The sequence below is a fragment of the Ochotona princeps genome, chromosome 15, assembly GCF_030435755.1.
Source record: "Ochotona princeps isolate mOchPri1 chromosome 15, mOchPri1.hap1, whole genome shotgun sequence".
Taxonomy (NCBI): Eukaryota; Metazoa; Chordata; class Mammalia; order Lagomorpha; family Ochotonidae; genus Ochotona; species Ochotona princeps.
Genome location: NC_080846.1, coordinates 22893358 through 22909529, shown reverse-complemented (window position 1 = coordinate 22909529; position 16172 = coordinate 22893358). Strand labels below are relative to the sequence as shown.

General features: G+C 39.5%; 1 protein-coding gene across 1 annotated transcript in view; it reads right to left on the bottom strand.

The window, feature by feature from the left end:
- Positions 1–16172, bottom strand: part of IRAK3 (interleukin 1 receptor associated kinase 3) — a 57047-nt gene that overhangs the window by 36889 nt on the left and 3986 nt on the right. The window contains exons 2-3 of the mRNA XM_058673789.1: positions 5163–5345; positions 439–540 (exon numbers count right to left, since the gene is read on the bottom strand). Coding sequence (XP_058529772.1) covers positions 439–540; positions 5163–5345 — 285 coding nt within the window. The remainder of the gene's footprint in view (positions 1–438; positions 541–5162; positions 5346–16172) is intronic.

Below are 16172 nucleotides of genomic sequence, written 5' to 3'. Positions count from 1 at the left end.
ATTATTTCACTATACTTAATAGCATTTACTGCTACTTATACATGCATACTTACAGCCTCAAATCAACCATAAAAGCCCAAATATCAATGCCATAGTTAGTGTTAGCCAATTTAAATGATTTCTAATGCTATAAAAATGATCATTGCTAATTTGCTCTAATAAAAACGAACAGCAACACCCAAAAGACCAACCAGAAAAGTTGAGTTAGGACAAATGCATAATGTATATCACCCTTAGCTATAATTTTCATCTCCTGACAGGTCACTGAGAAGAAAAGCCATAGCTTTTTAAATAGCTACAAATCTCTAATTTCCTAAAACCTTAACTACATAAAGAAAAAAGAGAACTGAAGCTTTTTCAGTTTTTAAAAAACGTTTTGGCAAGTCCAGCATTTTCTCTTGGATAATATTACTCATTATGCTCAAATCCATAAGCAACAGGGTCCCACGGTATTATCGATGCACACGTGTTCTACCTTGGCTGGCATGTTTGCAAATCCCTCTTTCTGATGACCTTGCTTTGAGGGATGTGAGGCTGTGCCTGAAAGAAAAATAAAGGGAGCTAAACACAAAAAAACTTTCATGTTCCTAATAAGCATGATTCCCCCACTTTGTGACACTGAAAATAAATCCCTTGGTAGTAACATTCATTTCCAAAGCTTAGCGTCATTTCAATGGACTGATTACAAAATTACATATATGAAACAGGTTCCTAGTGATGAAATATAAAACAAATTCGTTCATTTAAAACATGAATGGCTCCTTTAAGTTACTAAAAATATTAAAGTACAAGGCAGAAAATTGAAATGATCATACAAGTATTCTCAACTTTTTGCAACTACATTTTAATTTTCTCCATGAAAAGACTGTTACCTCCTCAGTTTAATTAATTGTTTAATTTTTTTTTATTTGAAAGGCAGAATTACAGAGGGAATGAAAGACAGAGACACATCTGCTGTCTGCTGGTTCACTCCCCAGAGGCTGCAGTGGCTGGAGACAGACCAGCCAAAACCCAGGAGCCAAGAGCATCTTTCAGGTCTCCTACATGGGTGCAGGGTTATAAAGACTGCTGCTTTCCCAGGCCACAAGCAGAGGGCTGGATTGAAAGAGGAAAAGCCAAGACTTGAACGGGAGCCCATATAGGATGTTGGCACCTTATGCTATGGCTTTACACACTATGCTATGACATTGGCCCCAACTTATTTATTAATTTTTATTTATTCACTTATTCACCTATTTATTTTTCGTGTGTGAGACATTTATTTCTATATTCTCTTTTTTCATTGTGTCTGGGGGAGATAAGGAGAGAAGCCATACCCAGCTTCCCAAACACCCCTGTACCCTGGAATGGAAGACAGTAACCTGAAACCATGCCACAGTCCCCAATGTGGGGCATGCTCCGAGGGACCTGCTCTAACGGTTTTGATAGTTCAACAGTTCTGAATTACTGCCAATATCGCCACTCCAAGCATGATGAAATCTCTCCAGAATCCACAGGACAGAACAAATCAATCAACTACCCCAGCAAACCAAACACAGTAATGTGTAAGAAGGATTAGACACCATAACCATGATTAACAAGATTTATCCCAGGAATCCAAGTTTTGTTTATCTGAAAACTAATCAATGTAACACTCCATGTTAATAAAGTGAAAGACAAAAACCACATGTTTATCTCAATAGGTTAGTGGGAAAGCATTTGAAAAAATTCAGTACCCTGTAGTGATTTTTGAAAACCTTAGGATCATAAGGTAATTTGATTTTTTTCACAGTAAGAGATGTATTTTACATTATCTATTGCATATATATCCCAAAAAAGTTTTACAAAGAGCTATTGCTTTTGCAGTAATCACATTATTGATACTTTACTTTTTCCTTTTCTATTCATTTTTATTGAGATAATCCTTCCTCTATTTTAAAAAAATTATTTATTTTCTGATACAGTTCCATAGGCTCTAGGACATCCTCTTCCCAAGCCCCTCCTCTCCACTGATTTCCCCTATATTACTGCAATAGCACAGTCTTTCCTAAACAGTATGAAAAATCCACAGTTAACATTATATTTAAAGGTGAAAGATCAAATGTTTCCCATTTATAAGCAGAAACATTATAGAGTCTAGTCTCACCACTTTTCCTTAATATTACAGTGAGTGACACAGCCAGAGTAATTAGGCAAGAAAAATTATAAGTGTCCCAAATATTATCATGTAGAAGAAAATTTGAAATTCAGGATTTGTAAGGTCATTAAAACTCAAAAGTCTTTAAAAGAGAGAGATGAAATCTCATTGTCATAAAATGGGACATCAATATAGCTCTTCCCACAAGACAACAGAAAGCTGTACCTTCATGTCAAAACTGGAAAGCAATTCCTAATCATTGGAATACAGACATAGAGTGTAGCTAAATCTAAGAACAATTTGCTCCTCTCTTAAAATTTGAGGGTCTGTTTTATAGATTTGAAGAAGCCTGCTACTGGCAGTCATCTGAATGGCAGAAATAATATCTTGGAGTCCTGAAAATCTAAATCTATGTTGTGATACGTGGAGGTTGATAAATGTAAGGTTAAAATGAAATCACCCACCAATGATAACAAAGTTTTAACCAAAAATTGCATTATTTGGATAACTGATTCATCTGTCCATGGTAACAGTAAGAAACACTAAATCTATTTATATATTTTTACTTGGGAGCTTCAATTAATAATTTAGCAATGAATTTCCACAGAAAATACTTGTTCAGCACTTAACTATTTCCAAGGAATCATATCTTACTTTAATAACCTTTGTAATCTTACAAAAATAACTTAATTCAAGGCGTCAAGTCAATAAGTTACAATTAAAAGCTTATTTCCTTTAATAAAAGACAAAGAATATGGCATTATTTTCTTCATCTCAGAGTTACTCATCTCCTTCTAAAAGGTACTTTAAACATTTAAGAAAATTGAAATTAAAAGCTAAGTTTATGTTGGTTCCAACAGTTTTTTTTTTAAGAGATAGGACACTTTTTTTAAAGATTTATTTTTTTCTATTACAAAATCAGATATACAGAGAGGAGAGACAGAGAGAAAGATCCTCCATCCGATGCTTCACTCCCCAAGTGGCCGCAATGGCCGGTGCTGCACTGATCCGAAGCCAGGAGCCAGGAACCTCTTCCGGGTCTCCTATGCAGGTGCAGGGTCCTAAAGTTTTTGGCCGTCCTCGATTGCTTTCCCAGGCCACAATCAGGGAGCTGGATGGGAAGTAGAGCTGCTGGGATTAGAACCAGCACCCATATGGGATCCCGGGGCACGTTCAAGGTGAGGACTTTAGCCCCGAGGCCATGGCGCCGGGCCCTGTTCCAAAAGTTTTTAAAATCCATGTAACTTTTTATGTAAAACTAATTATTCAAGAGTAATCTGAAGACTTTTAAAGTTTTTGCACCAAAACAAACTTACTTTTGAATTCCATTTTTCTACAGACTTTCTTATGGGTCTTCATTCAAATGAAGTAAATAACTGTCTTTCCACCATTCAGCTAATCTCATAATTTAAAAGAATGAAATCAATTTTGCATGTGCGACAGACTGGGAGTCAACCAAATATGTGAAATTTTTGTCCACTTAAAGTACAAAACATTCTGTTACATAAACAAATGGAGAGTGTAAATATACCCCCAAATCTATTCCAGAACACTGAAGCATAAAACATTACTCATATGTCCCATTAACCTGGTGTGCGTTTATACTGTGAACAGTAAGCCATGTGGGTGGTTCTGTGGTTGGAAAGGGCTCAGATAGTAAAAAGGCACTGCATATACAGTTCCCAGGGATTTATCAGTCTGCTTCAGAGTGAAGCATTCTACTGCAGTAAGCCAAGTAAAAAAAATAATATACAGAGGACAAAGGGGATTAGCCAAATTGCACAGTTAATATGATGGAAGCCTACTGGAAACTAATATCTCACTAATAAGAAAAATCGACAAAGTAAAAGCCAATCTGAATATATAGTTTTCTGACATAAATCTCTCAGGTTTTCTTCTTTGTATATAAAAGGTTTCTTTGGGTGTTACGGGAGAAGTTCATTTGTGCTAAGTATACTACATAAACCACATGTGTACAAACACACAGAATGAGAAGTACACCCAGTCTAGGGTGGGCATCTGGGCCAGCAGCTAAGTCAGCCCTTGGGATGTGGGCACTCCACACTGGAGAACCTGGATTCCAGTTTCGGCTCTGTTCTCAATACCAGCTTCCTGATAATGCAGTCCAGGGAGGCAGCAGGTGCTGGTTGCCCTACACGGGTGTCTGCCACATACACAATGGAGTTCCTTTCCTGGCTTTGGCTTGGCCCCACCCCTAGCTGTGTCAGACATTTGGGAAGTAAACCAGTGGACATTAGACTGGTTTTTTTTCTCTCTTTCTGCTTCTAAAAATAAACAACTAAATACATATAGAGAGATAACAACTGATATTAAGAGTTTATTTTACTGGAAAAGAAGAAATAAAGAAGACTTTGTGATCTTTATCAGATTTCTCTAAATGCTAGTCATGACATAAAAACAAGAACGACAAAGTGGAAGAGTGTTGGAGAATGGAAGGTCAGCAAGCAGGGCTGAGCTACGCCGGCAGCAGTGAGAGACCAACTCCAGGCTTGTTCTGCACAGATCATTTGCACTAAATTGCAAAGAGGAAGCCCAATTATAGGTTTACTTCTAATTGTTGAACAAAGGGTAGCATTCTCTACCTAACATAAATATTCTGTTTTAGACTATGTTTAGGGTTCAAAGTGATTTAGAATTTTCTCAAAAAGCTGATTCTTACTGGTTAATAAAAATAAAATATTTTTAAAGTACAGTTTTAGTAAACATTTTAATTAAAAAAAAAGCTATTAAGTTAGAATCTGCAAAAATGTGAAATTCCAAAGTCTCCTCCCAACAAGTGACAGGTGAGGAATCACAGATGTAGCTCAATAAGTCATTAGCCTGGGTGAAAAACAATGCTTGCATTTACAAATGACAATGCCTTCAAGACGGACTGCAAGTCACAGTGTAAGAGTAAAGGCTTACCGCCTATGAAACTGTCACATAATGCAAAATAATTAATAAAAATATAAAAAAAATTGTATCACATAATTCAAAATTCAAAATAAAATATATTAAAAAAAAAAAAAAAAGAGTAAAGGCTTACCGTGGCTTGTGATCAAGTGGATTGCTCGATAATGGCCCATCTCCTGAAGAATCTGCAAGAGGTCTCCAATAGTCTTGTTTTTCTGGGCACAGGACCAAAGTAGCTCTCTTGTCCCACTTTTGCCTTGGTCTACATATTTCTCAATGAGACGAACATCTAGCCAATTGTTTGAAAGCCGTTCCGCTGTGGAAATTGCAATAGGAAGAAGCACAGTTTATTTTTTATTTTATTTTATTTTTTAAAGAAGGAAACACAGAAAGAAAGATCTTCCATCCGCTGGTTCACTCCCCAAGCACCCACAAGGACCAGAGCTGAGTTGATCCAAAGCCAGGAGCCAGGAGCTTCTTCCAGGACTCCCACATGGATAAAGGGACCCAAGGTTTTGGGCTATCCTCTACTGCTTTTCCAGGCCACAGGCTGGGAACTGGATGGGAAGCTGGGTGGTTGGGATATGAATCGGCGCCCATAAGGGATCCTGGGTGTGTGCAAGGTGAGGACTTTAGCCTCTAGGCTACCACGCCTGGCCCAACACAGTTTATTTTTATTGAAATGTTTGTTGTGTATCAGATATTTTACTTAATTTTATTGGTAACTTTCTATTTTGAGCTAATTTAGTATATACTTCTCATCCACCTTCTGCAAATATGAACATTTACTATCCATAGTACATGGATCAGAACCAGTGATAACTACACAAGGCCATAATGTAATCTCACTAATTTTTTTCACTAATGTACTTCTCTAGTTCTAATATTCTATTCAGTTTCCAATTTTGCATTTAATTGTTTCTTCTTCTCAATTTCCTCCAATCTCTGATCGCTCCTCTGGCCATGTTTATCAAAACAATGAGATGGTATCCCGTCCCTTTTAGTGCATAATATTAGCAAGGAGTCTGTAATGTCAATGTCTTACCACCAGTAACATTTATCTGATTTAAGAAAGCCTTGCAGAATTCATCTTCTCTGAAACTATCTATCCAGGTCTCCCATGTAGGCACAGGGTCCCAAGGCTTTGGGCAATCCTCCACTGCTTTCCAAAGCCATTAGCAGAGAGCTGGTTGGAAGTAGAGCAGCCAGGACATGAACTGGCACCCATATGGGATCTTGGCACATGCAAGCTGGGGATTTAGCCAATGAGTAAGGGTCTGCTATCTCTCCTTTTATCACAAATAGTAGCAATTGGAACTAGGTCTTGATCATGGAAACACTCTGCCTCTTCTCAAATTGGGCCCACTAGTGTCTGTATCTACCAATTAGCCTCATTTATCACACTTATTACTGTAGTGCTTGCTTAATGATCTTCTATTTTCTTCCTGTGCTCATTTAACTGTAAGTCTTCTGTAATAAAGAACTGACCCTTTTCCCACCTCCATTTACTTTATTCAAGTTTTTACTTATATAAACATGGACTTATACAATCACTTAGTGATTTTATTCTCTAGGTTGAAGTTCAATACTAAGATTCTTTGGCGTTAAAATTGTAACAGCTTTCTTCACTTTGGTGCTTGTATTTATGAGTTCTATGGGTATTTTATTTTTTCTTTTTTGACCACTTCCCTATTTGCTGAGTCTACAAGGTTCTCTGGGTTCATTCTGTTTCCCCTTCCCAGCACTATAATTACTTGTTTAAGGACTTCAGTCTTTTTTATTGAACAATACTGCTGGACGTGCTCAGCTTTTGGAGCTTCTAGGCATTTCAACTAGAGCTAGTTAGCAAACGGATGCACAGGTACTAATTCATGCATCTGTATTTCTCAATCTCCAATGCACATGTTAAAAAACCAAGAGTTTATTCTGATACTTCTGATTCCAATCCAAGAACACAAGCTGTAGTCTGTTTTTCCTTCATTTCTTACTCCATTTTTGATCAATAAGAAACTGTTCTTGCTATAAACAATGTATTTAATTGTTTAATTCTACTAAACATAGAAAGAAATAGTGGCATTCCTAACCCATATCCCTGTGAAAAACACATGAACTGAATTAGAGCGCAATGATTGTTTTTGTCCTTAGCTCCCGAACAGCCAGTTAAGTTGTGGTTTTCTGAAGTTTCTGAAATCAATTCTTTTTTTCCTCATTCCCTTCAGGGTTGTTGTTACTCATTTGTAGTACAGTTAGACTCAGCTGTTGATGCTTCCATGGAATGGTGTTTAAAATGTTTGTTCCACAGTTTACTAACGTACATTTGGAGCAGCTAAAAGCTGGTATCTGGTAGGAATGGAAATACCTCATTAGGACACTGGGTTTTTAATTGCTCAAAAGCAGTGCATGTGGTTCATTTATGGTCTGGTAGAAGCATATTAGAGATGTAGTCCAAGAAAATTAAATGAAAACGTTAAGTTTATTTTGAAGCAAAAACAACTGGGTCTTCAAAAAGTTCAAGGAAATGCATATTATGAAAAAGTTTGCATGCATTTCAAAATCTCTTCGTGCTGATATGAGCTGTTTATTCCATTTTCTATGTATGTTTTGAAGTATCCTTTGTATACTAAAGTTAGTGGTTCTCCTCTCATCTGCTGATTATATCAACATTGATTTTAAAATACTTCCTCTTTTCCAAGTAAACAATGCAATGAAAGCTTGTTAAATATTAAATTTCACCAAAGAAAATGTTTAGGTTTCAACTTTTTCCTGTTAGAAAATTGATAGGGGAATCCAGCACTATGGGCATAGCAGGTTTAACCTCTTCCTGTGGCACCAACACCCCATATGCCATTGGTTCGAATCACAGCTGACCTTCCGATTTAGCTCCTGGCTGATAGTATAAGAAAGCAGTGGAGGATGGCCCACGTCCTCAGGCCTCCAGGCACTCATTAGGGAGACACAGAAGAAGCTTCTGGCTTTCGAATGGTCCAGCTCTAGCCACTGAAGCTAGGAATGAACTAGACTTAATGTTTGAATTAACTAGTCCCTTCTTTATTTTAATAAAGCTTCTTAAAAACATGTATTGAGGGCCTGGCGTGATGGCCTAGCATCTAAAGTACTCACCTTGAACGCCCCAGGATCCCATATGGGCACCGGTTCTAATCCTGGCAGCTCCATTTCCCATCCAGCTCCCTACCTGGGGCTGGGGAAAGCAGTTGAGGACAGCCCAAAGTCTTGGGACCCTGCACCTGTGTGGGAGACCTGGAGGAAGCTCCTGGCTCCTGGCTTCAGATCGGCATAGCACCGGCCGTTGCGCTCACTTGAGGAGTGAATCATTGGACGAAGAGCTTTCTCTCTGTCTCTCCTCCTCTCTAGATATGACTTTCCAATAAAAATAAAATAAATCTTAAAAAAAATTTATTAAATTTATTTCAGCACAGAGACATCGAGACAGACAGAAATGTCTCAACCATTGGTTCTCCTTTCAAATGCTACGACAGCTGAGGCAGTGCCAGGGGAGGTCAAACCAAGCCTCTTGCATGGGTGGCAGGGACCCATCTATGAGTCATCATCTGCTTCCTCCTAGGGTGTGCATTAACAAGAAGCTGGGACCAAGAGAGGAGCTGTGACTTGAGCCCAGGTATTCAAGATGGGACAAGTGTGTTAAGACATTAAACAATGAGGAACTGCTCTTGCTATGGATAAGATATTTACTTGTTTAAGATACCAAACGGTGGCTTAACTCCTGGACCAAACATTGACACTTCTCTATGTTTTAAATTTCTGGGGTAAGCCATGTGGGTGTGATTTCTCAGGGGTGCAGGGGGAAGACACTCCCTGGGCTATCACAGCGAAGGAAATGAGGTGACCAGATAGCTGCTACCTCCACAAGAGAGGTGGAGCAGAGCAAGGTTTAAACCAAGCAGAGAGAAGAGTGAAGGAAGTGAAATTGTTTCAGAAACGTGGAAGAAGACAGGAGGGAGGAAAGAAGAGACTGGTGTGCTTAAAGAGAAGGTTCATGTTAAAGAAAGGGCAAAGACACCCTATGCAGCTTCTGTCTCCAGGAACACGCTGGGCATGTAGTAGCTATTTACTGAATAATACACCCAGGCCCTGAATGTTCGCACAAGAACTGAAACTTCCTTCTGACACCATGGGACCCAACTAAGATGTCCAACAACGTGATATAAAAATCAAAGGTTTAGGGGAGATTCCCAGAGCCTATGAAACTGTCACATAATGCAAAATAATTGCTAAAAAAAAAAAAATCAAAGGTTTACTTTCTTTGCCAGTTCCATCTGGTGGCAGAAGCAGCAGTAATCTCATAGACAATATTTACACTTTTATAGCTCCTATAGTTTCCTATTAGGAAAGGAAGAGCCTATAACTATCCATGAAATACCAAATTAACTTTCTAACTTTCTAAGTTCCTAGGGATGGCAGTTTTCCTGCTTAATTCCATTTCCCATTCCCTAATTTATTACTTTATTTTGGAATTTCCCTTTCAAAAGTGCAGTAGGACATGATCCTGTACTCTTCCATCCTATGACTTGGTTCAGAAACTGTTAATAAGACCCTGGCATGAAGGTCCTTGCCTTGAGCACACTGGAGTCCCACGTGGGTGCCGGTTCTAATCCCAGCGGCCCTGATTCCCCTCCAGCTCCCTCCCTGTGGCCTGGGAAAGCAGTCGAGGATGGCCTAATGCCTTGGGAACCTGCCCATGTGGGAGACCTGGAGGAAGCTCCTGGCTCCTGGCTTTGGACTGGCTCAGCTCCAGCTGTTGCGGCCACTTGGGGAGTGAATCATCAGACGGAAGATCTTCCTCTCTGTCTCTCCTCCTCTATCTTTGCCTTTCCAATAAAAATTAAAAAAATCTTAAAAAAAAAGGAAACTGCTAATACAAGACAAGGCACTTACCCTTAAGCATGTTTCCAAGAGTCAGTATAACAGGAATGAATATATGTCAAAAGAAATAGGGCTTTTAGTTTGCTAACACTATCGTTTCTTGGCCTTTTGGCTAAGATCAAGTGTAGTTTCCTAACGTTGATGAGGGGAGCAAAGGGTTTTGAGTTTGCACTAAATACCAAAAAGGCAAGATCAGGTAAAGTGTTTTTGTAAATGCTCATGGTGATGAATTGACCTAGCTGAATATCAAAAGATACTGCCTGTATGCATGGATTGCTTCTAGTCTAGAAATATGTTTTCATGTCTTCATCTACTCTCATCGTGATCCACAGTGCAACTTGATAGTTCTTCTCTAATGATGATATATTCTGAATAGGAAAGCTACTAAGGAGCATTAGTAACATCCACAAAATGTATAATTCATTCAGATCCAATTATACAAAGTAGCTCCAACCTGATATGACAGGAATGCCAACTCTTTTAACATGTTAATTACACATCCCTTAATATTTATAATTTTCTCTGATCCTTGCTTACTTGCCTCCTTCCAGAACACACAACTTTGTCTATGCACAACAGAAATCAAATAAAACTGAAGACAAAAGTACTAAATCATTTAATTGTATTGCTAAAGTGGAGAGCATTCTCCGCTGAAAAGATAAATTAAGAAAAATATAGTCTGCTAAATACTGTTTAAAACCATTTTTTTTGGAAGGCAAGCGTTTTGTTTGAAGATGTCTTGGAATTGTATAAGCTAAACAAGAAAAAAATCAATCTGAGTTTAGAAATCAGTTATCTAAAGACCCTGCTTACTTAATAATCATTCAATGCTCAAAGGTTATTGTAGGCTGTTTTCACAGTGCAGGACTGTCTAGCAGTGCTAACCACTGGGGAATTCAGTCACAGAAATCACATCTCTGTATGCAAATATGTCCTGAAGGGGTTTTTCAGAATAATGCAACACAACCCTATTTGAACTCTGTATTTGCCTATGACCACATGCTAAAACCTCTCGGAAATGAAGACTGGATTCTTGCAAAGCTTGTTTTCAAACAGAATAGTGGGAAAAATGAAGATAACTTTTTCTATAAAGCACACAAAGAAACTAAGCAATTCTTCAAGAATCTTAAAGTTAGTTTTGATTCCAAAATAAAGTGAAACAAAACTCAAAAGCTAGGTTTATTCCTCCTATTAAACTGAAAGGATTAATACTTATTACCTAATATATATATTTTTATCAGAAATGACACTCATTTGCACTTAAGCTTGTGAACTTTTTACCCCATACCCAAGTAAGAGTCCAATTTTGTAACAGGGGAGATCTGTGCATGGTTTTTTCCAGCACCCTCCACAGACCCAGGGAAGGATCCAACACTAACTGTCTCAGGGCATACCTTAAGAACAGTTCATCCTCAACACAGGCAGTTCTGTCTGCAGACGTGGGTGAATATCATTTGCTCATGCATTATTTGTACAGGCCTGCTTGCCTACCTAAAATAAGAAAATCCTCAGAGGCAGGAACCATGGTAGTGCATGTCATACAGTGCTCTATGATTCTGCCCATGGTTTTAGATGTTTAATAGATGTCTGTTTGTTCATTAACTTATGCAAAACAAGTATTTGCCCAATTTATGCTCTGTTCCAGGCACAATTTCAGATGCTATGAGAGCAGGAAATAACGCAAGCCAAAATTCCTGCCCTCATGAAGCACACACACATGCGGGTGCACACGCGCGGCGCACACACACGAGACAGACGGTGAGTTGCACAAGAAAAACAAAATAGGAAAGGTACGTAAGGGAATGACAGGGTGCCATTTTTTAAAGTAGTCAGGGTAGGTAATAATTGTAACTAAACAATAATATGAAGGAAGTGAAAAAGCAAGCTTCAAGGTGACTAACAACAAATATTCTATGTTCCAGGAGGCTAATATAGTTCGTTAATCCAACAACAGGGAGAAGAAAGCAGCAAAAAAAAAATCCTCATATTTCAGTGTTTACTTCTTTTCTTTAAATCTATTTACCGGAGAGACACACAGAGAAGAGAGTGAGCTCCCATCTGCTGGTTCACTCCAAAAATACAATGGACTGAACTGAGACAGGATGAGAGCTAGAGCCAGAGCCAGAAATCAGGAACACAATCTGGACCTCTGATATCACAGGGCTCCTACCACCTATTCGTAGGGATTGCACTGGGCAGGAAGCTGGAGTGAGGAGCAGGGAGCTGGGGATCAAACTGAGGCACTTTGATAGGGAATATGAACACCTTAACCGTTAGGTTAATGTCCACCCCTAGCAGGTAGGTCTGATGCAGACACTAGATACTGCTAGGTCACCGGTTCCCTTCCTTATATTAGAGTTTCTTTCCAAAACAACCTCTTAATAAATTAACTCACTAATCTCAGGAAGTGATAGAGTGAGTTCCAGTGTTCCTGGTCACAAAACTCATGAGGGAGGTCATTACATTTCAAGATTTGATCTTACATTGAAAATTTTCCAGAAATCTCGGGCTCTAAACAAAAAGTAAATTTCACTTGATTAATTCCCAGTTTGCTATCATCAAAATCCCCCTTACAAATGTTATCACTGAAGAATGAAAGAAGTGTCGCAAGCACTGTGAACCAACCAGAGACCTGCATGTGAAACGGAAATGCATCTCTAAATTGCAACTTCAATCTGTTTGAGTCATTAGCCCTCAATCCTCTTGGGACAGCTACCCAACCTCTATGTCTCACTAACACACACACACTTTCTTGGCAATGACCTTGATGTCAGTATTTGGCTTGCTATGCATCAGGAAAGCAGCCACAGAGATGGGAGCTCTACAACACTGTGATGGGAAGCTAATAGACAGTTCTGAATAGAGTAGTGAAATAACATACCCAATATGTGTATGAGGCTCATTGATTCCTGTGTTGTAGTGAAACACAGGAGCTGGTATTTAGCTTAGTAGTTAGGATGCCATTTCCATAGCAGTGTGCTTGAGTTTAAGTCCTGACTCTGCTTCCAGTTCTGACTTCCTGCTCATGCAGACCCCGAGAATCAGCAGGTGATGACTTCATTCTGGCTCAATCTCAGCTGCTACACATATATGGGAATACAAGGAGGGCAAATAGAGTAGCAAGGCTTCCAGTTAGCAGACTGCTAGAATAATCCAGGTGGAATCTGATGGTGGTTTGTACTCAGGTGGCTGTGGTAGCAGTGGTCAGATTATTAGATAAGAGCCTGAAGGCAGAGTCAGCAATATCCTTTGCTGGGAGACAGGATGTGGTTTGTGAGAGAAGGTGAGAAACTAAAAACACTAATATTTTTGGCCTGAAGAAAGGATGGAGTTACCATTAACTAAGATAGGAAATCTTTTTGCATTGTGTTGAGGGAGGTGCAATTCCAAAGATGTCTGTTCAGTAGACAATTACATGGACAATGTTGACATTCAAGGGAGTGGCCCATGTTGGAAATTTGGAGAGATTAGCATAAAAAATAGTAACTACAGCAAATAAACAAAGAAGCAGAGTATGGACTAAGCCCAGAGGCACTGTGAAGGATAAAGAGGGATCTGTGAGAGGAACATGAAGGAATGCAGTGTTCCAGAAGTAGAGAAAGTGCCTTAAGGAGATTGCTGTTAGTGACTAATTGTGTCAACTGAGATGGAGATCAAGAAATGATCACTGGATTCAGCCAGGATGATCTCCGGGAAGAGAAATCCAGAGGGGAACACAGATACAGGGTGGTGCTTAGAGTAGAGGTGAGAACACAGATAGATGGGGAAAATAAGAGTGGGGGCAAAAATAGGTACTACTGCATCTTCAGCAATGGGAAGCATTACTTCTCTATTGCTTAAGTGGACACTGTGCAGTAACGTCCTTCCAAAAAGTAAAACGGGTTGAGGGGAGGGAGTCATTGTACAGTACAGACACCTGTCAGACAAGACCTCAGCTACAGTTAACAACAACAGTGGTGGTTCACGTATGTGATACAGTGATGTGATGGAATTAAAATGCATTTCACGCCTATGGTCTTCCTCACCAAAATCCATAACCTCAGTCTGAGCACAAGAAAAACATCAGACAAAGGCACTTAAGGAACATCCAACAACAGTCAACAAGTACTCCTCCATACTGTCAAGGTCATCAGAAATAAGAAATCTGAGAAACCATCACTGTCAAGAGAAGCTGAAGGACACACAGCTATGAAATACAATACTCTGCTGTTAAGATTCCTATATATCATTGGGAGATATTAGGGTTCAATGTCCAGCCCCACCTGTTGATTCCAGCTGCTGTGGCCCCTGAAAGGCAGCAAGTTTGGCTCAAGTGGTAGGATTGCAACTTCTGAGATGGAAGTCCTAACAGGGTTTCCAGCTTCTGGATTTTGTGGGCATTTGGAGACTGATCTAGCAAGCAAGTTTTCCTCCGTGTGTCTGTCTCTTTCTCCCTCCACAACTTCCTTTCTTAAATAAATACATTCTAAAACCAAATTAAATAAGTGCAATGTGCTATCCTAAATTTTAGCTTGAATATAAAGGATGTCAGGTAAAAAAAATGGGAATGAGGTATGAATTTCAGGTAATGATAATGTATTAACACTGCAGCAAATGCACCCAAAGACGTTATTCATTGGAGAACCAGGGTGCAGAGCATAGGGGAAGCATGTTGCCGCAGGCAGCTTGTAAAAAAAAAAAAAAAAAAAACTGCATGACTTGACTTGATAAAGCAGAGCAGATCAGATTATGTCTGAGATCTTGAGTTCACAGACTGCTGGTGCCCAAGATCAAGTTCAAACTCCGTGGGCAATGGTCCTTGAGTGGCCAAAAGTCTGAGACGAAAGTTAAAGCCTACAGATGGGGGTCCACAGTTGGGCAAGGGTTCAAGGCCACAGGACTGTGAGCTTTAAGCTATCCTTGAGACAGTCATGCATTGACTAGTATACTTGGGTCACACTGTTGCTTCCTGATCATCCAGCACTGGCTTGGTAACATCCATATGGGACAAAGCTATCAAGGACCGGAGCTCATCAACTCCTGTAATTTGACTCCCCTAGCAAGTCAATAAAATCCTGGGGTGGTGAGCCTTCTACCTTGACCTCTTTCTTCAGAGAAGGGGCTCCCCTCTGTCTACCTGCTTTCCTAGTCTTTATCTTGTGTCTGTCTCTTTAGCAGCATCAGCTGTAGAGAAGACATTTCTACTTTCTGAATTTTTCAGTAAACTTGTAACACTTCTAAAAAGTAAAGATCACTTAAAGTATAAAATGCTGGGCCTGGTGGAGTGCTTAAAGTAAGCTAATCGCCTGTCTGCAGCGCCAGCATCCCATATGGGTGCCAGTTCAAGTCCTAGCTGCTCCACTTCCAGCTCCCTCCTAATGGCCTGAGAAAGCAGCAGAGCATTACCCAAGGCTTTGGACCTCTGCACTCACATGGGAAACCCTGAGGAAGATACTGGCTACCAAATTTGGATCAATTCAGTGGCAGCCAAGGTGGCCATTTGGGAGAATCAATCAACAGATGAAAGACTTCTCTCTTTCTGTTTCTCCCTCCCTCCCTCCCTCTCTCTCTCTGTAATTCCAACTTTCAAGTAAAATAAATAATTATTTTAAAAATAAAATTTAGGGCCCGGCATGGTAGCCCAGTGGCTGAAGTGCTCGCCTTGCATGTGCCAGGATCCCACATGGGGCCCAGGTTCTAATCCCGGCAGTCCCAATTCCCATCCAGCTCCTTGTTTATGGCCTGGGAAAGCAGTTGAGGATGGCCCAGCACCTTGGGACCCTGCACCTGTGTGAGAGACCTGGAGGAAAGAGGCTCCAGGCTCCTGGCTTTGGATTGGCTCAGCTCCTGTTGTTGTGGCTCCTTGGGGAGTAAACCATTGCATGGAAGATCTTCTTCTCTTTCTTCCTCTCTGTATATCTGCCTTTCCAATAAAAATCAGTAAATCTTTAAAAATTAATAAAATAAATTTAAATCATAAATTTTAAATGTAAAATACTTAACACAACATAGGCCTTGGAGTCCAACCATTTATTCAAATTCCTAGTCAGTCATTTAGTAGACTGTGACTTAAGGCAAATATTTAAAATCTCTCAGATCAGTCCCTCCATCTATAAAATGTAAATAAAAAGAGTAATTGCCTCACTGAATTGTTGTGATAAGTAAATAATATCACTCGTGTAATTCACAGCGTCTGACAAAAATGGAGCACTCAAGAGGGGGAGATTATTATTAATTACTGCTATTATTTTGAACGCACAAA